Below are 24,396 nucleotides of genomic sequence, written 5' to 3'. Positions count from 1 at the left end.
GTTTTCCAAATGCGTATGTTAAAAAAATTGACGTTAACTTACCTGCTTTTACTTATGCAGACAAGTTTGTGTAATTAAAATTAAGTATGTATGAAGAGTTTAATTTCACAAAGTTTTCTATGTGTATCTGTAATTTTAAATTTATACTGAATAGATCTAGCAAATATGTGCATTCTCAAGTCACCATGTGTAAACTAAAGCACACAAACAAAGCTGAGGCATGGCTTAGCACACGTGGGAACATCAGCTGGCGTGCATTAAAACTGCTGTGGAAAGTCACACCATGCAACAACAGAACCAATTACCATGGGTGCTGTGGTGTGATCACGTGCTAATCATTTGCTGAACATTTTTACAAGTGGTGACTCTTGGATTTAAATATGTAGACCAGTGGGTCTCAACCTTGGCTGCACATTAGAATCACCTGGGAATCTTTTTTAAATCCTGATTTCTGGGTCTCATCCTCTGGAAATTCTGTTTCTTTGTTATGGGGTGGAGCCACAACGTTAGGAACAAAGAAACAGAATTTCCAGAGGATGAGGCCCAAAAATCAGGATTTTAAAAAGATTCTCAGGTGATTCTAATGTGCAGCCAAGGTTGAGAACCACTGATGTAGACTATAGTTATAGATATGTAATATTTACTTATGTCGGTGAAATGACTACAGTGTTTTTTCCAACATATGACCTATTTGCTAAAATTTATTAAAAATAAGTGAATTAATAACAAAAAAGTAACCTGTTAATTTAATTATAAGCAAATGTTGGTTAAAAGCATTTTAAAATTAACAGGGCATTAATTTTCACATATGACACACAGACCAATAATTTTGTCCATTAAGTCTGAAGTCCAAAGTCTGTTAAATCAAGGTTTTTTTTTTATTTTATTTTTTTATTTTATTTATTTTTTTTATTGCTTAAAGTATTACAAAGGGTATTACATATGTGTCCATTTTTTCCCCCCGCCCTAGACAGTCCCCTAGCCTCCCCTATCCCCCGGTGTCTTATGTCCATTGGTTATGCTTATATGCATGCATACAAGTCCTTTGCTTGATCTCTTACCCCCCTACCTCCTGCACCCCCACCCTCCCCGGCCTTCCCGCTGCAGTTTGACAATCTGTTTGAGGCAGCTCTGCCTCTGTATCTATTATTGTTCAAAAGTTTACAATGGTCTCTATTATCCATGAATGAGTGAGATCATGTGGTATTTTTCCTTCATTGACTGGCTTATTTCACTTAGCATAATGCTCTCCAGTTCCATCCATGCCGTTGCAAATGGTAAGAGTTCCTTCCTTTTTAGAGCAGCATAGTATTCCATCATGTAGATGTACCACAGTTTTCTAATCCATTCATCTACTGATGGGCACTTAGGCTGTTTCCAGATCTTAGCTATGGTGAATTGTGCTGCTATGAACATAGGGGTGCATATATCCTTTCTGATTGGTGTTTCTGGTTTCTTGGGATATATTCCTAGAAGTGGGATCACAGGGTCAAATGGGAGTTCCATTTTCAGTTTTTTGAGGAAACTCCATACTGTCTTCCATAGTGGCTGCACCAGTCTGCATTCCCACCAGCAGTGCACAAGTGTTCCTTTTTCTCCACATCCTCTCCAGCACTTGTCGTTTGTTGATTTGTTGATGATAGCCAGTCTGACAGGTGTGAGATGGTACCTCATTGTTGTTTTGATTTGCATCTCTCAGATGATTAGTGACTTTGAGCATGTTTTCATATGTCTCTTGGCTTTCTGAATGTCCTCTTTTGAAAGGTGTCTATTTAGGTCCTTTGCCCATTTTTTGATTGGATTGTTTATCTTCCTTTTGTTAAGTTGTATGAGTTCCCTATAAATTTTGGAGATTAGGCCTTTATCAGATATGTCATTGGCAAATATGTTTTCACACACAGTGGGTTTTCTCATTGTTTTGTTGATGGTTTCTTTTGCTGTGCAGAAGCTTTTTATTTTGATGTAGTCCCATTTGAAAAACTGAGGGTTTACTGTGTAATTAACAGTCAACCACACAGTTGACTCTTGAGCAATGTGAGTTTGGACTTTGTAGGCCAACTTATATGTGGATTTTTTCAATTGATCCTCACAGTTCAACATAGTCAAGAGTCAGCTGGTGGTTGAGAGTCCACATATGCAGTGAACTGCCTTAAGTTCTATGCAAATTTTCACCTTTGTGGGCAGTTGGTGCCCCTAAACCCCCACATTGTTCAAGGATCAATTGTATATGATCCATTGTGGTGTATTTATTTATTACAAATTATTGTCATCTTCAGTTAAAAGTAATGTTATTTTTCTACTCATTCGTGAAAGCATTTTTAAACAAAATAGAACAGGTTCAAACACTTATTCTTTTACTAGGGGCCCAGTGCACGAATTTGTGCACCTTGAAAGGAACTGTGGGCTGCAGACCCATCCTTCGTGCCCCTGCCTGTCCCCTCCCCCTGCAGCCACCCATCCCCTGTCCCCTGTCTGCCGGCAGCCCCACTCCCACCAGCACCACTCCCACGCACTGAGGCACTGGCCCCGCTCATACCCACTGATGGCGCAGAGTGATTGGGGCCCGCACCAGCAGTGGGTGCAAGCAGCGGCTGCTGGCCCCAATCGCCCCTCAGGAGCAGGGGGAGATGGAGAAGCCCTGAGGGGTGATCAGGGCCAGCAGCCGCCGCTTGCACCTGCTGATAGCACCAAGCAATTGGGGCCGGGGCCAGCACTGGGCACCGGTAGTGGGTGCAAGTGGCGGCTCTGGCACCAGCAGTGGATGCAAGTGGGGCCGGTGCCAGCAGCAGGTGCAAGCACTGGGCGGGACCGTGGCGCACAGGAGCAAAGAATTTTCAGTAACCACCAGAGGTTCACCCTGATGACAACGACTAGTGTTCCATCTTAGTCTGGTGCCCCTGCTCACCTGCTCCACCATCCCCTGCATGTTCTGTGCTCTGCCATGTTCCATGCGTGCCCCTTAACGGTCAGCACATGTCATAGCGACTGGTTGTTCGGTTGTTCAGTTGTTTAGCCATGCAGTCTATTTGCATATTAGGGTTTTATATATATAGATTGCATGACTTGAAAGACATAGACTCTGATATTAGTTATAATATAAAACCCAGACATCAGTTATTTCTAGGAATACACAGAGACAAAGTTACAAAGCAAGATTGGAAATTAAGGCAAACATATACTAAGCAAATACAAAAGGAAAAAAATAAAGTCAGCATTAATACAAACTAAAATGTAACTCAAGGACAAAAGCATTAACAAGGTGAAAGAGGAAAAATGTAATAAGAAAAAGTTAATCAATGAACAAGTTGTGTATAAGTCATAAACATTAAGAGGTAAACAATATAGCAAAATCCCAGAAACATAAGCAGATATTGATGAAAAGATTTTTATTGTGGAATGTTTTTAATATTCTTTCAGAACTTGACAGTTCAAGTATATTATTAAAGAACAGACACAGAGGTTTGAAAAATACAATAAACTATAGATTTTTTCTTTTCTTATATTTATGTAATACACAAATTACCTATGTACTTGGCATAAGAGAAAACTTTGCTAAATTTCCCAAAGTATGTTTTTTGTACTTTCAAATACAAAAATCAATATTAAAAATATTTTTAATCCTGTAATTATTAGAAAATTAAGAAACCTCTTCCACATTATTCCTGTTTCAAAGAGGAAGTCTAAATTAAAATCACAGATTAAGTACCCAATAGAGAATAGGAAAACACTTTATTTTATTTTATTTTATTTGTTTTGTTTTGTTTTGTTAAGCTTCAACTAAGGATATTTTTAGAGAGAATGGAAGGGAGGAGGAGAGACAGAGAACATCAATGTGAGAGAGACACACTCACATCGACTAGTTGCCTCCCACAGGGCCCTTGCTGAGGATCAACCTGCAACCTAGGGCCCTTGACTGGAATGGAACCTCAACCCTTTAGTCTGAGGGCAGGCGTTATATCCACTGCCAAACTGGCTAAGGCTGAAAACACTTTATATTAAAACCTACTGGATACAGTTAAGAGATTTGTTGGGATATGGGGTAGGGATTTATAACCTTGAAAGAAAACAAAATTACACAAAGTCACAAATATCATATTTGGAATAATTTGGATATTGTTTTTCCTTGATATTTTTATAAAATGGCCCCATAGGCCCTTTTCTTGATTTTCATATTTTCTTCACTTGGACTGTTTTCCTTTTTCATTCATCCCTTTGTCAATGTCATAGTAAGAGCGAATAAAGCGATCAAGAATTTTTCTGTCTGAAATTATGAAGAAAAATAGAATGAAAACTTCCATTTAACTATTTAAGTGCTAAATAGAGAAATTCTAGGAGAGAGGCAAATATCTTATAATAGAACTCTATGTACAAATTTGATGAAACCAAAGTAATCAAAGAATATTATGTCTAATGGCTAAAAAGGCACAGTTGTGTGATTACTGATTAAATAGAGCAAATAATATTCAAGGGATTAGCAAGTTTTTATGAAAAGAGCATGGGTTTGGGAATGAAATAGATGCAGGTTTCAGTTCTGCACTGGCAAGTATTAGCAAGTCATTTGACCTCCTTTTTTATTTTCTTATCTTTGAATTCAGGTAATAGTAGTTACCTTGCACAGGTGTGGGAATGGTTAGGAATGCTGTGTGAGGCACCTAGACAGTGCCTGGTCCATAAAGACATTCAATAAATACTACAGCTTTACCCTTTATCACTGGGTTCATAGTAGTATATAGTGATGATAAATAACAGAGACCATTATTCCAAAAGTTCCATTGAGGCCAGGGCTGTTTTTCTTTCTACCAATGTTGGTAGGCTTTACTGTTCTTGAGTGTTAAATAACTATGGGAAGGACCTTCAAGTCCCCTGTCTGGAAAACAAAGAACTTGCCTGGCCTGAACATCTGTGGTTCCCTAACTCTAATTATATATTTTTAAATAGTACAGAGTGGAGCTGTAAAACTTTGCTCATGCCCAGCAATTGTCACCTGTGCAGCCCAAACCAGAATAACCAAAAGAAAGGAATAATGCAAGTGATCACATGTTATCACGGTCGATGTTTCAAAGCCAGTGAGGTCTATAGATCAGATGTGTGTTTGTTTGTGAACTTGTTCCTGTTTTCTCTCCAATTAGGCTTGCATTTATTTGTTTTTGTGATCTCACATTTAATTTTGAACCATCCCTACCCTACCCAGATCTTTGGACCCCAGCATTTTAAAAATGGAATCTCACACTTTATGAAAATTTATACTTTATGAAAAGTGTAATGCACTAATCTTCCAGTGCAATTCAATGGCTTGACACCTGCACATGTGTAACCCACACCCATATCATAGTGTAGATCATGTCCACTGCCCCCCAAAAAACCATCATGCTTTTTCCCATTCAATACCTCCAACCCCAAGATAGTTAAGGTTCTAGGATCTCCTTCCTCATAGATAGGTTTTGCCTGTTGTAGATGTTAGAATAAATTAAATCATATAAAATATATTATTTGGTGTCTGGCTTCTTTTTCTCAGCACACTGAGGTTCATACCTTGTTTTGAATATATCAATAATTCATTCTTTATTAGCTAGTACTACTTCATTATGTGAGTATATCACCATTTGTTGATGATGGAGATTCAGGTTGTATCCAGTTTGGGACTATTAAGAATACAGTGGTTCTAACCATGTTTGTACAAGTCTTTTTGTGGGCCTTGTTTTTTTTTGGGGGGGGGGAGAGGGGGTGGTAAGTATGTAGAAGTGTAATTTCTGGGTCATAGAGAAGATATATGTTGAACTTTATGAGAAACTTCCATATCTATTTCCAGAATAATTGTACTATTGTACAACTACTAGCAATGTATTGCTCCATAGTGCCAATATTGGCTACTGTCAGTCCTAATTTTCAGCCTAAAATATCTCTATTTTTCAATCTTACATGAAAGAGTTGATTTTAAGAGGAGCAAAAAATAATCTTTGATACTAAAGATAAGCATATAAGATGAATCAAGTTTGGCATAAATTAATAAAAAGGATGAGATTGTGTCAAATTTAATGTCAATTTAAAACTGTTCAAAAAGGCTGCCAGTTGTAATCCAAATGCTATCCATATTTATTATGCATAGATGCAGATTTAGACCCCATGATTTTGTTTATGCTGTTTCATCTGCTTAGGAATGGCCCTGCTTCTCCTTGTCACCCAATTCATCCTTGTCATGCAAAGGAGGCCTCCTTTGAGCAGCCTTCCCTAACCACTGTTGGCCCAAAGGGTTGAGAGTACCCCTCACAGGCTTCTACTGGACCTACCGAGTATTTGATTGACAAGACATGATAACTATGCACTGTCTCCCCCTAAGAAGGAGGGTTTGTTTTTTATGTTTCTTTGTAACAAATGAGCGTTATAGGTATTCGATTAATGATGCTGATTGAGTGAGTAAATAAATGCATTTTTAACAATACTGAACACACCCTAGGAAGAAAAACCCTTTGAATGGCCATATTTATAGAAGTTTTAATTGGAGGAACAGATGGGGAGGGGGGAGAGTCTTAGCTTAAAATTCTGAAAAGCAGATTTCAGATAATTTTGTCTTTCAAGGGGGAGTGAGTGGGGAGATGACTGTCTTTACCAGTATGTAACAGAGGCCCAAAGGGCAAGCCGCTTAGGATGTTTGAGTCACTTGAAGATTAAACCCATTTTGAAAACAGAATGGCCACTACAGACATCTAGTTCAATTTCCTCAAGTTGTAAATACAGAAACTCAATACCAAAGAGCTACATGCAGAGTTAGCAGGAACAAAAAGTTCACCATCAGGTGCCCCTCCTTCTTCTCAGGCTTTATTTTGTGTTTTCCTGGAGTTTTCAGTCCCGCTTTACCCCGCCACCTCCCCAGCCCCTGACTTAGGCCATTATACTGATCCTTCCCCTTCCCCTCTCTCGTTCAAACTAAACCTGAATGGGCTCCTGTGCTAAGAGGTATAATCCCATAAAATAACTTAAGCTGTGGTGATAAATCAACCTAACATACCTGCCCAGTTTGCATTCTCTTGCATACCTAGTCAGCTCTGCCACAAATGAGCTCTGCTGAGATATTTGCCAGAAAAGTATTAGTGTCATCCCAGACAGTGGACATGACAAGAGGTTTTGGCTTCAGAATTCAAGGGAGCCTCCTACTTGCTTGTCAGCCTCTGGCACAGCTGGCATTGATGAGTAGGCCACTCTAAAGCAAAGCTAAGAAAGAAAAACTAGATGCCCACTAGAAGCAAATCCTACATGACTCAAGTCAGTGCAAAGTGGCAAGGATGCAGGGCCTGAGCATTGGGGTGCCTGCCCTCTGTGCTGTCCCAAGGGACCCAGGGAAGCAGGACAGCTAAGAAGAAACCAATGCCCAGACTGGCCCCAAAGCTTCCTTGTCAGGTAACAGGTCATGTCTCAACTGTCCAGGGAGAAAAGCTCAACTGGGGACAGTGTTTCTGTGAAGGATCAGTTTACCCAAGGAAGCGGAGCAGAGGCTGCCAGAGCGCTGTAAGGAGTGTTTATTCACACTCAGGACACATGGCGGAGGCTCTGATTGCAAATGACACACAGACAAGAACAGAGGGCCCGGCAGCCTGCATGGTTTCCATGTGGGCAGAGAAGGGACAGCTCCATCTGTGTCCCAAGTTCTGGGCAGACGGGAGCAACTGCCTCCGTAAGACAGAAATACTCAATCTACAGGTCAAACAGATGGTGGCTTCTAAAGGTGAGCTGATCCCTGATAAAATGCAGATGATGGTTTTATACATCTGAACCCAAACTGGCGAAAGGCTCAAAGAGCAGGCTTGGCCCACTGCACACTTCTGCTCTGCCACCTGGGAAGATCTGAGATGGACCCTATCTTTCAAGGAGCCCCTCGATGTCTTTCTGTGTGTCATACTGGCCCAGAGGCATCTGTTAACAGGAATGAAGTTCCCGATGGGAAATACAGACTTTTGCTTCTGCCTTAGATCGAGGCAGGACATCTGCTGCTGGTACCTTTTTGAGATCCAACACTCAAGCTCTTTTAGGGGTCTTTAGGGCATCAGCCCTTCATCTGTGAGGGTGGAAGGTACCCCCCCACACACACACACAGAACCCATATAATCAATCACACACACACAAGCACATTCACACACATCCCCTGTTTAGTCTTGCCTCCAGCAGGGTTTCAGTCTGGTGTGGAGCAGCAAATCCACGAATAAAAGAGTTTCATCAAGGATTTCAGAAGCTCTTCTGATCATGGCTGCTGACAGAAATTGGGGACCCAAGAGAAGGTGGATGGTTACTGAGTTCAAGCCTGACCACAGGGCACGGAACAAGGCAGTGACCACCACATAGCCTAGAACACAGGTAGGGCGAATGAGATGGTCCACTAGGTGCAAGGAGGAATACTAACCTCTATTATGTTTGCTCTTATTTCCTCCTTCCACATTTTTTCTGATTTATAATAAACATAATACATTAGTTTAGTGGTATATGTATACACTTTAAATAAATATACATGTCTGCATTGGTCATGTGCTTAAAAATGAGGAATCATAGGACATGAACACTAGCATTGGGTGCTGAGAGGCAGCTGTCAGATGAGTATCATTTCCTCCCCTCCAATTCCTCTTCTCTGGGTTCACACTTTCCATGTCCGGACTGGCCAGTTGCCCTGAGATGTTCCTGAGTAGATTCCTGTCACTAGGCCCCAACCTGGGATAAGTCCTTGTTACATGGAGTGGGTCAGCAGATACTGAGGATGGCACTTACTCTCTCTGAGGATGTGACATGTGAAAATACTCATGTACCCTAAAACACCTGTCACAGAAAAGTACTACCAAACAGGAAATAAAGATTACACAGAATAAAAGAAATCTATGAGACAGTATACACAGCCACCGGAGAAAACCATTAACTATAAGCAAAAGTCACCCTGGAACAATTCAGCCACAGGCAAGTAAGGTTAGAAATGAATGAAAAGCTTTGTTTCCTTTTTAATAACTGGGAATAAAGTTACTGGGGCCTCTTTTAAGGGAAATTTATTTTCAATGGGTTGAGGTTTACACAAAAACTATGGAAATTTTGAGGCAATATTTTTTTTTGTGAACATTTAACTACAGTGTCTGGAAGTTGGAACAATTTCTATTTCATGTAAAACAATGTATTATGACCTGTAAATTCATGAACAAGTAACTCAAGACCTCATCTTACCTTTGTAGGAAACACTTTGCAGGTACTCGGTTACTTGAGAGGGAGTAAATGAGTTCAAGATCATTAAGAAATCCAGGTAGGCTTTCCCGTAGTCACTCTGGTATATGGTCTGCCTCTTTGTGCGGTCCTGAATCTTCATGTGGCTGCATAGTATGGAAGGGACTAGGGGGACACCAGGGAAGGAAAGACAGATGTTGTCACCAAACAAGGCACTTCTGCCCTTATTGGCTGAGCACGCCCTGACAGCCCTGAGTCCAACCTGATGTCTACTTAATGGTGCTGGAACAGAAGGCGTTGTGTGAGTGACTCGGGTAGGTGGAGTGACTGGGACTCAGCACTGTTATTGTGGGAGTGGGAGGAGTTGGAGATGATCACCAGAAGGTTGAGTTTGACCATTAATTTCAGAAAAGAAGTTTTCTCTGGAATCAACTCTTCTGCAGGTCAGCATGTTAGGATGATAGCATTTGCCTCCTGCTTTGTTTCCCTTTCATGCCATCTCCTGGGAAGACTGGGACTCACACATAAAGAGGCCTCCACCAGGTGCCATACGAGGAGCAGTTTGGAACAATGATAGCATCTACAGTCAGCACTCATTGCACATTCAGACTAACGGAGGTGTGAGGTGCCAGCCACTTACATTTGATTCTGAACGCTGCTCATTTAATGTGGGTTCTAGTAGTCATGGAGTTACCAAAAAAATAAATAAATGAAAGCAATTAAGATGATGTGAGAATCTGTCCACAATTTGTCCAATCTTCGTAAACCAGGAGAACACCTTAAACACTGCTTCAGTTCCAAGTTGCCTCCCTGAAATGAACCATAGGCCTGATGGAGGGACTGGGTAGGTGAGGAGACTGGACACCACATCTGAGAAGTATTTTTAGGGTCTGAAAATGCTTTTAGTGCAGGAGACTTAGAAGCCATGTACTAAGGTTTTCATAGAACAATAGATTTATACTCTGTGGGAAGAAGAAAAATTGGCTAGAAGTTGAGCAAGAAAGATTCTAACTGTTCAGAATGTTCAAACAGCTAAAATATCTAAGAATGAAGGAACTCCTTGGGAATGAGTACTCCTCTGAAGAGTCTGAGCAGGGATGACATCACCCCTTGGCAAGTATGGTTTAGCAGTGACTCACATAGGAAGTGAGAACCTAGAACAAGTCACTTCTCGGCCACCTTCTAACCCCAGACGCTGAGCATCTGTTCTGTGATTTCTATGTAAAGTACTACTTGGTCCCAACTCAATGCCAGGAATCAGTCACTATCTCAAAATGACACCCAACTCTCAGCCAGAAGTGTGGAGGTGACTGGGTCATGGAACTTTTTCCGTTGAAAGCAATAGAAATCTCAGTCACATACACACCCACCCCTTAAATATGAAGATGCTTGAAGGGTGTGACTTGTGGATAAACTTTCAGTGAATAATTGACAAGACAATTTGATTCCCACCTAATCCCTTTTCCTATAAATTTATAGAAACTGAATTCTTCCTTTCATATTATAATGGAGGGGGGGGTGTCCCCCAATCCCAACACCTGTCCCTCCCAGGCCCAGGATGCACTCATTTCTTGGAATAAGCAGTCATTTCTCTTTGAGATTTACTCATTCCCTGAATTTGAGGGGAGGTACTATGGAGGCATAGTTTTAATTCCATGCAGGGATCACTGTCATTCTCTGAGGCTTTTATTAAGATTAAGAGGAATCTTTAAGCAAGAGGATAACATCTATGAAGTTGCTTAATTTTTGTTTGTTCGCTTTTCTTTTTTGTTAGCAGAAGCAAAATTTAGTGATAGATGGACTCCCCCTAACAGGGTGGGGACCCAAAGTGGTTGCCCTAAAGTTGCTTGAAAAGCTATAGGTGAGCCCTAATTGGTTTGGCTCAGTGGATAGAGCATCAGCCCACAGACTAAAGGGTCATGGGTTTGATTATGGTCAAGGGCATGTACCTCGGTTGCAGGCTCAATCCCAGGCACCAGTCAGAGTACACGAGGTAGGCAACCAATCAATGTGTCTCTCTCACATCAATGTTTCTATCTATCTTCCTCTCCCCCTCCTTTCCACTCTCTCTAAAAATTAATGGAAAAATGTCCTCGGGTGAGGATTAACATCAACAACAACAAAAGTGAAAGCAGATGAGAAAAAAATAAAAAATTTTAAAAAGCTACATGTGAAAAATAAAATAAATAAAAGCTACAGGTGCACTTACCTAGGCCCTGAGAAGCGATTGGTGGGCGTGAGTAGCATCCATATTTGAAACTAAAATCCTGACACTCAGGAATTTTAGCTGGAACTTGGTAATTGTGTCGAAATTCAGTGTCTGTGGGGTGGGGAAGTAACTTTTTCCGTTCCAGAAACATCTGAGAACTTTGCTTAATTTTCTGAGCTGGGGTGAGGTTGGAAACAAAAGACAATGATTACTCCTTGTCAGTTATTTCTAAATAGCGTCATATTTTCATTCCACTTAGCTTCTGGCAGTAGCTTCCAATTTATCACTCTAAACCTCACTCTTCTTATATTTACTGGTATGGTCAATTTCAATCAAGAAATAATGTTCTGCTTTATCAGGCACAGAAAGTATACGCTCAAGTGATTAGAAGCAGTTTCTAATGAATACATGTTTTGCTGGTTAGGAGTACTCTTTGTTCTCAAAAGGCATTCCTCACTCCAGCAGGCCTGCCTTGTCCTTGGGGCAGGGTTAGGGAGCAGGGAGAGGTGCTTTAGATAGGGCTAGGTTTGCCATATAAAACAGGATGCCAGTTAAATTTGAATTTCAAATAATGTATAATTTTTAGTGTAAGATTAGGTAAGTACTCAGTATTTATCTACTTGATATCATTCAAATTTAACTGGACATCTTGTATTTTTATTTGCTGCACCTGACAGCCCTAGATGGAGCATTGTATATCATCCCCATTACCACTCAAAGCTTATTCCTTACTGTGGAGGGTTAGGTAACATCATTGTTGTTAGTGGACAATACCACTATTATTTCTTTGAAATAAATCTGCTAACAAATATTCTATAATCATTATCTACTAGAGGCCCAGTGCATGAAATTCGTGCTGGGGGGGGGGGGCGGTGAGGGAGAAGTCCCTCAGTCCAGCCTGCACCCTCTCCAATCCGGGATCCCTCTCACAATCTGGAACTACTGGCTCCTAACTGCTCACCTGCCAGCCTGCCTGATGCCCCTAACTGTTCCCCTGCTGGCCCTTAACTGCTCTTTCCGGCTGACCTGATCCCCCTAACTGCTCCCCCCTGCTGGCCTGCTCCCCCTATCTGCTCTCCACTCTTGGCCTGGTCCCCATAACTGCCTATCTGCTCTCCCTTCCTCTCTGCGTGCTTTGGACCCCTGGCGCAGGCATGCTAAGAGCTCTCTGCCATGGCCCTGCTGCCATTACATGATGGTGTCCCAGCCAATTTGCATATTCCTCTATTATTAGTATAAATAATCATTAGATATTTATTAAGCACTAATTGAATGCTAAGTTTCATAGAACTCGACCAGATTCTAGAGGAGATGGTCATAACCTTCTCACTTACATGAGTTCACCTTTAATTCTTGCTACAAAATGTTGGTTCAGAAGCATACACCCCCAACTTTATTCAGGACAAAGATGTTAAAACCATGGATGTCATAAGCAATGTCCAAAGGGTGCCAATTACTATTGAAACTAAAGTGAATTCTTGTTCCCAATTAGTTTTTCTTTTTTATGTGTCCTTTTTCCCCGATTGACACCCCCCCCACGATTTCTGCCCCCCAGAACAAGCCACCACTGCCCCAGTGTCTGTGTCCATTGGTTATGCTAATATGCATGCATACAAGTCCTTTGGTTGATCTCCAATCCCTCCGTCCTGCCTTCTCTCTGAGGTTTTTCAATAGGTCTTTTCAAAATACATTCAAATGTACATTGTACATCATACAATATGTGATGTTATCTACCCAGGAGCGTTTTGTTATTGATTTTTTAAAAATTATCTCTGTCTAGATCAGCATGCTTTTAATTTAGATGACTCAGAAAGAGAGGATGTGGGTACTCAATGACCCTCATAATGAACCTATAAGCTGCCTCAGGAGAATACAAGATTATAGAGAGAAGAAAACTCTAGAGCTCAAAATCAGAGATCCCTTAAAATATTTTCAAAAATCATCTGAGATTTTTCCTAGTAAACACCATCTATAACTTGGATTCTATAAATTACTAATAGCTTCATAGGAGAAAAACAAATTCCTGTTGAAATACTTGATGTCCCTACTCAAAAGCAAATGTGTTTAGTTCCTATATGTGTTCTGTGCCAAGGTTAGAGATAATTAAGCCATTGTTCTACCTTATGATAACCTTAAATAAGCATGATTAGAAAAAAAGATACAGCACAAACACATGTGGAATGTGATGTCTTGCAAGTATAACACTTAGATCAATAATTATTACATCGAGATAATGCATCAGAAATAACAGGGATGATTTTTCCAAATTATATCTGCTGAACCTCATCCCAGACATCGAGAATTTCTAGCAGTGGGAACCAGGCACTTATACTGTGAACAATCTTCTCATATGATTAAGAATCACTGATTCAGAGCCTTGAATAAGTGCTACAGAAGCCCAGAGAGAGTGTAATGAGCTCCATTATGGAAAGGGAAGAAAGATGAGAATTAAAAGGCAGACATAACAAAAGGAGTGCTTTGATAAAGGACCAACACTGAAGCAAAAGGTACACAGTGTGTTCATGAAATGTAGTCTGTCTGCCGGGAGTGGAAGGTATGCAGGGCAGGGAAAAATAGCTTAGGGGGAAGCAGGAGAGATAAGTTAGGAACCAGGCTCTGAAGGTTATGGAGGGGTTGGTCTATGTGGACCAGGATGGACCAACAAGAAGTAGAGTAATTGGAGATGAAGACCCAGAAAACACAATAATTGGGGCCTAGACTTACCCAGAGTTTCTTTGAAGAAAAAGATTGTTATATTCTTTATTGATCCTTAGTACTTTTCACAGTAATAGACCTCATTAAATATTTACTAAGTTAATGAGTGAACAAAAGAAAAATTAGAACATAATTGCTGTCGATTAGCAATTAATCTGAAGTACACACTAATGACTGCATATGTAATAAATGCATAAAATAATTCTCAGTTATTAGTTCTCAACTAATGCTTTCATTGCCTTTATAAAATGTCATGTTAATGATTTTCTTCAGCACTATTAAGGAGAGAAGTTCCTGATACAAAGGGGCCCAACCAACACCTGAATTCCCTACAGTGGTACTGAAGTATAGACAGATAAGACAACCTGGCCCAAAGCTAACGCCCCCTCCAAGGCCAGTATCATCCCTCTCCTCAGGAGCTCAGGTCCCACTGGTTTCTTTTCCATTTGATAATGGTGACAAACACTACATCACTTAGAGCCCAAAGAGAGAGACTGGCTCCTTTAAGATTAGGTGTGGCATCTGTTGAAAGGTCCAATCCAAAAGTGAACCTACAGCAAGGACCATTCAAAACCATTAGGACCCTTGGCACATAATCTATAGCCAAGTGAGAACCAATTCTGCTGCTTTTATTTGCTATTATAAGTCATCTAAGCAGAGTTCTCCAATCCTGAATTTTTTGAGGAAAAAGTACCTTTTAGTGCTTCTCACTCATTCACCACAATTCAATTATGAGTACACTCGGTAATACATGATCCCTGAGCTTCCAAAACTTAAAGTACTGCATTAGAGAAACAGATACTCCCCCCTCCCCTCAAAAATAGATAATTAAAATACTATGTAATAAATGCTGCAGAAGAGGAACTATAAAAACATATGGAAAGGCCATTGATCCAAACTTGGGGGATGAGAGAAGACTCCTGGGAGAAAAATCAGCTTGCATTTAAACTTAAATGATGAATGGACATGGGCTAAAAGAAGAAAGGGAGAGGCAGTTCACAGAGAAGCAGCAGTGTGTGTGAAGTGTGAGGCTGCAGGGGGCTTGGTGAGTCTGGAGGATGGAAAGCAATCAGTCTCATAGTGTGGGGACTGGTGAGGGGAAATGCTGGAGCAGTGGGCAAGAACCAGATTTCACAGGACCCTGATGACAATGGGGAGTCATTGAAGGATGTTAAACTGGAAAGTGATGTAATTTATACTCACTATGGCCATAGGACGGACAATGAACTAGAGGAGACAAAACCAGAAACGGGAGTTGGGTTAGAGGTCATTCAAGGGAGAGATATTGGTAGCCTGAATGAAGGCCGCGTCTATGGAGAGAGAGAGAGAGAGAGAAGCAAATGGAATTAAGAGATTTAGAAGAGTGTCTTGACTGGTCTTTGGCATTTATTTACACAAGAACACATGGTAATTTGCACATACTGAAAGGACAACTTTGATTGGAAACTCAATGACATTCTTTAAGAATATTGGCATTTCTGATGTTTTTCCATGACCCTTAATGTTTATCTACAATATGGAGATATTTTGATCTTATCCCCTTCCTTACTAGAGATTTATTTAGTGCAAACTTGAATCAAAGGAGTTCTGGTTTCTGGCACACCAGTTAACAGAAGGGTGTAGTGAGATTCTAGACCAGAGAAAAGGGAGGATTCAGGAAGAGTATGCACAGCAAGCAGGAAGCTCTCAGGCCCTTCCCCAATCCTGCTCTCAGAATACAACAACCAATGTTTACCTAAGTCAAGCACCAGCCAACAAGCCCCATCTCTGTATGTAGTTTCCAATCAGATGTGAGTACCTCCAATCAGATTTTGTGAACCCTGTAGCTTAATATTTTAAGTAAATACACTCTAAGAAAAAAAAGTCCAGAAAAGTGAGACTTAAGTTTTATTAGTTTCATAGTAAATCTGCCTTCACTCCCTTGTAAATGTGAACAAAAAGCCCCTAGATTTTCACTAGACCATTAAGACACAGAGAAAAATAGAGATTAAGCAAAGAACAGATAAAAGCACTAAAAAGTATATCATAAATATCCTAAAATTTATGAGAATTGCTGCATCACAAAACAAGAACAGAATATTATTTTTAGAAATTAATCAGAGAGGAGAAGAAAGAGAGCTTGGAAATTTAAAACATAAAGAATTGGATTAAAAAGTAAAAAACATTTTAATTAAACATGATAAAAATACAAAGAGAAGATAGTAGGAGAGAAAATGTAAGAAAATTGAAGGATCAAACCTACTCATAGGAGTCCCAGAAGAGAACAAAGAAAAGAAATGGGAGAAAAATAGGGGAAAAGTATATGGGAACAATTTCTAAAATCAAAGGTCATAAGTATCCAGATTTAAAAAATCTTTGTTTGTCCAACATAATAAATGAGATTCTCAGTAATGCATGCAAATGTGAAATTTTACAGTATCCAGAATAAAGAGAAGGTCTTAAAAGCTTCCAGAAAAAAAAATATGAAAGAATCAGGAATCAAAATGACATTAGTCTTTTACATACCAGTCCTGGGAGCTAGAAGTCATTTGAGGGATTTGAGGGAAAATGATTATCATCTTAGAATTCTATACCCAGACAAACTATCAACAAATATAATGAAAGAAAAAAAAGACATTTTCATATTGGTAAGAACATATTCAAAAAGTTCCTCCTACACCCCCTTTAATAGGAAGCTACTAGAAGATGTGTCTTAGCAAAATGAGGGAAGGGAAATATGTGGACTCAGGAAAGGAGATACAGAGCAGGAAGAGGCCAAAGAAATGCCTGAATGATGAAAAAGTACCAGGACACAGTTGGGTGGCAAATTTGCAGAGCAACTCTTCTAGATTAGAGGAAATGGAAGGTGTCAGTTCTCCAGTAAAATCTCAAACTGATACAATGTCTGAAACTGTATTTGGGGAAAATCTTGGTAAGTGTGTGACAAAGTATTTGAAAAAAATTAGTGACAGGCGCATAGAAAAGTAAACAAATGAAAAAAGGTTATTATTTCTGGTAGAAAAAAAGTAAATAGAGACATAATCATAAAATAACACCTGGCTCAGTGGTAAATATTTACATATATATCATATCATAATCATAATATAACACCTAACATTTTAATTAACCAAAATTTTATAATATAATTATTTTGAGAGCATGGATGGAGGAAGAGTGAGGAAGAGTTATAGGAGAGACAAATCCTCAACTGCCATATAAGAAAGTCAGTTATAATGTCTAAAATTGATGAACAAAAAAATAGCAGAATGAGCACAGTATTTTAAAATGCAGAGGGTGACATAAGAAAAAAAAGTTGAAATGACTGAAAATGATTATCAATGTGTAGTAAGACTGGGCATAGACAGGTGGGTAAAGAAACTGCTGCTATGCATTATGAGCTTGTAGGGAATTATTTATAAGTATATGCATGAACTGGTTTAATAAAAGTTCTAATTTTAAAGAATAGTAAATAAGCAGTTCAGAATTGGAAATAGGATGTTTAACTTTACGCCTTCAGCTTCATCTGCCTCACTTGTCTCTGTCCTTCATCCCAAGAAGACTTTCCTGGACTCTCTCCCAGGTCCAGCTAGATGTCCCATTGTTCACACCTATAGCATCCTGCACTTCTCACAACATGCAGCATTTTATACTTGACTGTATCTGTTGGTAAACTGCAGTTTTCCCATGTCTCTCCTGTGAGTTCTTTGAATAAAGAGACAACTGGGACTCCAGTGCCTAGTGCATTAGCAGTAAAGAAGAGAAATGGGCACACTTGCCTTCGGCTCTGTCCACAAAGTCTCTCCTAGTATGGGAAATAAACTGATTAGATACAGCCTTCCTGACCTTGTCCATCGAAGCGGCGATTTTCCAAGGGAAGTACCTCTTCACTGATGTTGAGTGAACTGGAGGTAGTGTCCAGTGAAAGAAGTCCTATGAATAAAAACACAATTTTCAAAAAAATCCACATGGTTTCACCTAATGGTTCATGTGTGCATGCACGTGTGTACATATTCTTTTAAGTCTTCCCAGGCTCAGCTAGATGTCCCATTGTGCGCACCATGCAGATTCTGTGCCTGTCCACAGGGTGCACCAGTTTACAAAGCTATCAGTTTACACAGGTACTTTATCACTTCTTTAACTTTTATGTTAATGAAAAATATATCATTGTAAAGTCCAAAGAATTGTGCCTCCAACTAGAAATATTCAGACAAGACCAGAGGAGAAGACGTGTGAATTTTAACTCTGGCCACAGGAAAGACAGCTGCTGTTTTGCCTTGGGAGCCCCAAGTCTTCTCTCCTATTTGTCTCCAAAGAGGTTTATGATTATAAAATTTAGAACTTCCACTACCTTTCTATCTTCCCTCTCTTTCCTCTTGCTTCCTATTTCCATGAGAAAATTGAAGCCGATGAAGAGAACTTACACAGCACACCACATCACCTGTCAGCTACCACATCTGTGTTGGCAGATGAGTTGCTGGGTCACCCAGCAGGTGACCCCACCTGGAACCCAAAAGCCTGCATTTAGTCTACTCCAGCACATTACCAACAATTCTCACCTCTCTCTTGCAACTTCCATTCCTCCCTCTCTCCTGGGAGGTTATCATCAGTACCGGAGCCTGCCTTTATTTCTCCTATCTTAAAAAGAAAACTCTCTCTTCATACTATTTCTCCTCTAGTTACTAAAATATTTCTCAGTTTGCCTTTACACTGAAATCCCTCAAAATAGTAAGGGATACTCACTGTCCCAAATTTGTCTTTCAAGTCTCTTTTAATCTTCAAGTTCCCTCTCCATCCCCTTCTTTCCCTTATAATTTCTCTATGTAAATTTCATTTTAATTTTTTCATTTTAAAATGAGGGGCTAGGGAAGAAGTAGTTAGAAATAAATGTGTAAAGGTAGACAAAAGAGTCTAAGAAGAACCATAACTGTAGATGATGAAGGATCTTTGTGATATATTCAAACTCTCAGTATTGGATTATTGATACAGTATTCAATTAAATAGATATGTAGGTATTATCTTACTTGACTGGAGTGAGAATTGTGACTCCCAATCTCTCTTGGAGTCCTAGCTTTGATAAAATCTTCTTTAGAATGTAACTTCCAAACGTACTCATCATTGTATTGTGTCCGATTGTGAAGAGAATCATTAATTAAATATGTATATCCTAATCTTCGGATGCTTTTTTGACTACAAGAAAAGATAGTGTAAATTAGAGTAAGGGATTAAATACAAAGTCTCACAACAGCACACATCAAATAATTTTAGTTGTTACATATTTTTTAAGGTTGGCTGGCTTAAGACTCAGTGCCAAAAAGTAAAAAGTAATTATTGGACATCAGAAAAATGGTGGTGTGAGAAAGCCCCTTGCCCTCTCCTCCTGAAATTTCAACAAGTTAACCAACTATAATTCAACAAATAATCCCTTCTCAACACAGGCACACTATTGAGAGACCCATGCATTGAAACATCTAAAGGTGGGCAACTGGAAATAAAAAAATGGGAAGACAAGAAGGGAGGAAAACACAGACAGCCCACAGATGCAGCCCTGAAGCCTAATGGCTCAGCTGGCCAGGAGAGGGCAGAAATCTGGCAGTAGCAGGGGCTTCATTTGGCCAGAAGGAACAGAGAGCTGTAGAGGGGCAGCCCAGCCAGGCAAGCATCGAAGGGACAAACAATGTCTGAATCAGCAGATGCTTGACAGAGAATGGGGTTTTGCTGTGCAGCTCTCCACTATTGGGCCAGAGGTGGTGTTTCAGACAAAGAAATGGAACCACAGAGCCCTGCCACTGCTTGTACTCCTCAAACTCGCCTCCTGCTGCCCTTGTAGTTGGATCCAGGAGCATATTATCTGTAAACCAAGAGCTATTACAGTAGAACTGCTGTTTCCCCCTGTGACTGATCCCAGGAGGAGAGCTTGGGATGGGATCCCATGGAGTCAGGGGTTGCCATTAGAGTGAGGGCAAAACAAACCCCACCCCCAAGCAGTGCAGCTGTACTGTCTGACAGAAGCCACAGAGGTTCAAGATTGGGAGATCAGAGAGGTAAAAAAATATTGCGATTTAGTGCCATTTACTAGAAATAGTAGAAAGAACTCTTCAGAGATAAATGCGTAGGCAAAGGAGGACAGCAAATACCATGGTTAACCTCAGTAACTATGATGACCAGAAAGAAAATGAACAATCTCCAGAAAGCAAGCTGGAACACATGGAAATAGGTGATATAAATGACAGAGATTTCAAGATTGCAGTTTTGAAAATACTTAACAAGATGCAAGAAAATACAGACAGGCAATTCAATGCACTCAGAAAACAAATCGATGAACAAAATGAGAATTTTACCAAAAAGATTAAAACTTTAAAAAAGAACCAATCAGGTCCTAGCTGGTTTGGCTCAGTGGATAGAGCGTCGGCCTATGGACTAAAGGGTCCCAGGTTCAATTCCAGCCAAGGACACATGCCTGGGTTGTGGGCTCGACCCCCTTCCCTCCAGTAGGGGGCATGCAGGAGGCAGCCAATCAATGATTCTCTTTCATCATTGATGTTTCTATCTCTCTATCCCTCTCCCTTCCTCTCTGAAATCAATAAAAACATTAAAAAAAAAGAACCAATCAGAAATCCTGGAAATGAAGCATGCAATTAAGGAGATTAAGAGTAAACTACCGAGCATAGAAAACAGAGCTAACCAGATGGAGGAAAGAATTAGTGATATTGAGGATAGTAATCTAGCAATGAGAACTATCTTATTCCATCCCCCAAAAAATCAATACTAGAATTATAGCCATTGCAGAGGAGGAGGAGAGAGAGCATGGAACAGAGATTCTATTCAAACAAATAGTGAATGAGAACTTTCCAAACCTATGGAAAGAATTAGGTACTTGAATCTAAGAAGCAAACAGAACAGGGCCTTTTTAGGTTGAAGTAAGAAGATTGAAATTCAACCCAAAAAGGCCCTCTTCAAGACACTTTGTATTAAAGCTGTCAAAAATTAATGATAAAGAAAAAAATTCTCAAAGCAGCCAGGGAAAAGAAGGAAAACCCATCAGAATTTTATATGATGTCTCAGCAGAAACTGCACAAGCCAGAAGAGCATGGAACCAAATATTCAAACATCTGAAAGAGAGAAATCACTTGCCATGAATAATATATCCAGTAAAATTATCCTTTAAATATGAAGGAGAAATAAAGATGTTCTCAGACATACAGCAGCTGAGGGATTTAATAACCAGAAAGCCTCATTGTAAGAAATACTCAAGGAAGTTATCCTCCTGAAACAAAGAACATAAGGTCACAACACTACAAGTAACAGCACCAAAAAACTTACAGCATAAGCAGGAATAATTTGTGACAACAAAAACATAAAAAAGGAGGGGGTAAAGATCTGAACTGGCAAAGGAAGATAAAGATCAGATGCACTCAGGGGTTAAAAAAAGCTATGGTATATATGCAAGTTTATTTTTTATAAACCTAATGGTTACCATACAAAAAAATCCCCAAACCACGACACTTAGCTTAAAAAAGGAGGAAATAAGTATGAAACACCACCAAACAAAAACAATAGACAGAAACACAAAGGAAAAGAACCAATGGAGGCACAGAGCTAACAGAAAACCAAAGACAAAATAACTATAGAAAATCCTCATACATCAATTTACCCTAAATGTAAATGATCTAAATTCACCAATAAAGAGACATGGAGTAGCAGAGTGGATCAAAAAACAAAACCCAACCATATTCTGCCTATAAGAGAAATATCTAAACTGAAAACACAAAGGAGATTTAAAGTAAAAGGGTGGAAAATGATTCTCCAAGCAAATAGCATCCACAGAAAAGCAGGTGTCGCCATACTTATATCTAACAAAATAGATTTCAAGATAACAAGAGACAAATATGAACACTTTATAATGATAAAGGGGATACTTATCAAGAAAACATAACACTAGTTAATATATATGCACCCAACCAAGGAGCACTGAAATATATAAAACAGCTACTCACAGAATTAAAGGGAGAAACAGATCAAAACACAGCCATAGTTGGGGACCTTAGTACTCCATTGACAGCTCTAGACAGATCAACCAAACAGAAAACAATAAAGAAATATCAGCCTTAAATGAAACACTAGACCAAATGAACATAATTGACATTTATAGAACCTTTCCTCCAAGAACATCAGATTATACATTCTTCTCCAGTGCACATGGAACATTCTCAAGGATAGATCATAAATTGCATCATAAAACTAGCATCAAAATATGTAAGAAGATTGAAATTATACCAAGCATATTCTCTAACCACAATGCCTTGAAATTAGAAATCAACTGCATAAAGGACGTACAAATACATGGAGATTAAACAAAATACTACTATAAAATGACTGAGTTGAATAAGAAATAAAGATGAGATAAAAAGATGTAGAGACAAATGAGAATGACAATATAACATATCAAAGCATCTGTGATGCAACAAAAGCAGTAATAAAAGGGAAGTTTATATCATTACAGGCCTATCTCAAGAAACAAGAGACCCCCAAGTAAACAAACTAACATCACATCTTAAAGAACTAGAGAAAGAACAACAAAAGAAACCCAAAAACAGCAGAAAAATCTATACTAATAAAAGGGTAATATGCTAATTAGACCAGGAGACCTTCTGGGAGACCGGCCGGGGAGGGTAGTTGGAGGCCAGGAGGCCAGCAGGGGAGGGCAGTTGGGAGCCATCAGGCCAGCCGGAGAGGGCATTAGGGAGCCATGAGGCCAGCAGGGAAGGGCAGTTGGGGGCCATGAGGTGGGCTGGAAAGGGCAGTTGGGGGCCATGAGGTGGGCTGGGGAGGGCAGTTGAAGGCCATCAGGCTGGCAGGGGAGGACAGTTGGGAGCGATCAGGCTGGCCGGGGGGCAGGGGGAGCAGGACAGAAGGCCAGCATGCAGAGTGGTTAGGGCCAATTGGGCAAGCAGGCAGGTGAGCAGTTAGGAGCCAGCAGTCCCGGATTGCAAGAGGGATGTCTGACTGCCAGCAGTCGGACATCCCCCAAGGGGCCCCAGATTGGAGAGGGTGCAGGCTGGGCTGAGGGATACCTCCCCCATGCATGAATTTCATGCACCAGGCCACTAGTGGAAATAATAAAAATTAGAGGAGAATTGAATGAAATAGAGAACAAGAAGACTATACAAAAAAAATTTAATAAAACAAAGAGCTGGTTCTTTGAAAAGATTAATAAAATTTACAAGCCCCTGGCTAGACTCTCTATGGAAAAAAGGAGAAAGACCCATATAAACAAAAACAGAAATGAGAGAGGCTAAGTCGCCACAGGTATTACAAATAAACAAAGGATCATAACCTAGAAGAAATGGATAAGGTCCTAGAATTATATAACCTTCCCAATCTAAATCATGAAGAATTGGAAACTCTAAATAGACCTATAAGAGAGAACCAAGATGGCGGCATAGGTTAACGCCGGAGTTTGCTGCTTTGAACAACTACTTCAAAAGTGAAACTAAAAGACGGAAAGGACATCACCCAGAACCACAGGAACGCTGGCTGAGTGGAAGTCCTACAACTAGGAGGAAAGAGAAACGCATACGGACACTCAGAGGAGGCGCAGTGCTGAAGTCAAATTCTGAGGTGCGGAGTGCGCGGAGCGGTGCGCGGAGCGGGCTGGCGGCGGAGGGCGCGGTTGGCGTTTTAAATAGGGAGGGAGTTGCAGACTCTGAGCTCCAGATACAGGCGAGTCTCTAGGGACCCAGACTCAAACGGGAGAAGCGGGACTGTCTGGCTTGGGTCAGAGCGAGTGCAGCTTTCTCTCCGAGCTTTGCAGCGGGTGCTGGGACTCAGAGAGGCAGAGCCCCTTGGGACAGGACTGAGAGCCGCCATAACTGCTCTCTCTGGCCCACCCTGTTGATCCTGTGCGACCCGCCCTACCCAAGCTCTGCACAGAGGCATTTGCCGGATAGCCTCAGGCAAAGGCTAGATTAGCACTTCCCTAGAGGACAGAAGTTCTCTCACTGCTGACACAGCTGATTCTCATAGCCACTTGGCCTGGAGGTCAAACCCTCCCTGGTATTAGCTACAACAATCAAGGTTTAACTATAAGACTGCAAACAAAGACCACTAGGGGGTGCACCAAGGAAGCATAACAAAATGCGGAGACAAAGAAACAGGACAAAATTGTCAATGGAAGATATAGAGTTCAGAACCACACTTTTAAGGTCTCTCAAGAACTGTTTAGAAGCCGCCGATAAACTTAATGAGCTCTACAACAAAACTAATGAGACCCTCGAAGTTATGTTGGGGAACCAACTAGAAATTAA

The 24,396-nt window shown here is 40.3% G+C and overlaps 1 protein-coding gene across 1 annotated transcript in view; it reads right to left on the bottom strand.

The window, feature by feature from the left end:
• Positions 1–3,545: 3,545 nt before the first annotated feature.
• The window catches only part of TEX26 (testis expressed 26), a 53,359-nt gene continuing 32,508 nt past the window's right edge, over positions 3,546–24,396 (bottom strand). Inside the window, 5 exon segments of the mRNA XM_059681055.1 lie at positions 3,546–4,261; positions 9,193–9,354; positions 11,399–11,575; positions 17,869–18,022; positions 19,018–19,279. Of these exon segments, the coding sequence (XP_059537038.1) occupies positions 4,179–4,261; positions 9,193–9,354; positions 11,399–11,575; positions 17,869–18,022; positions 19,018–19,279 (838 nt within the window). The 3' untranslated portion in view covers positions 3,546–4,178.

The sequence above is a fragment of the Myotis daubentonii genome, chromosome 2, assembly GCF_963259705.1.
Source record: "Myotis daubentonii chromosome 2, mMyoDau2.1, whole genome shotgun sequence".
In the NCBI taxonomy this organism is placed as follows: Eukaryota; Metazoa; Chordata; class Mammalia; order Chiroptera; family Vespertilionidae; genus Myotis; species Myotis daubentonii.
The sequence above is the reverse complement of the archived record's forward strand: the minus strand, read 5'-3'. Positions and strand labels throughout refer to the sequence as shown.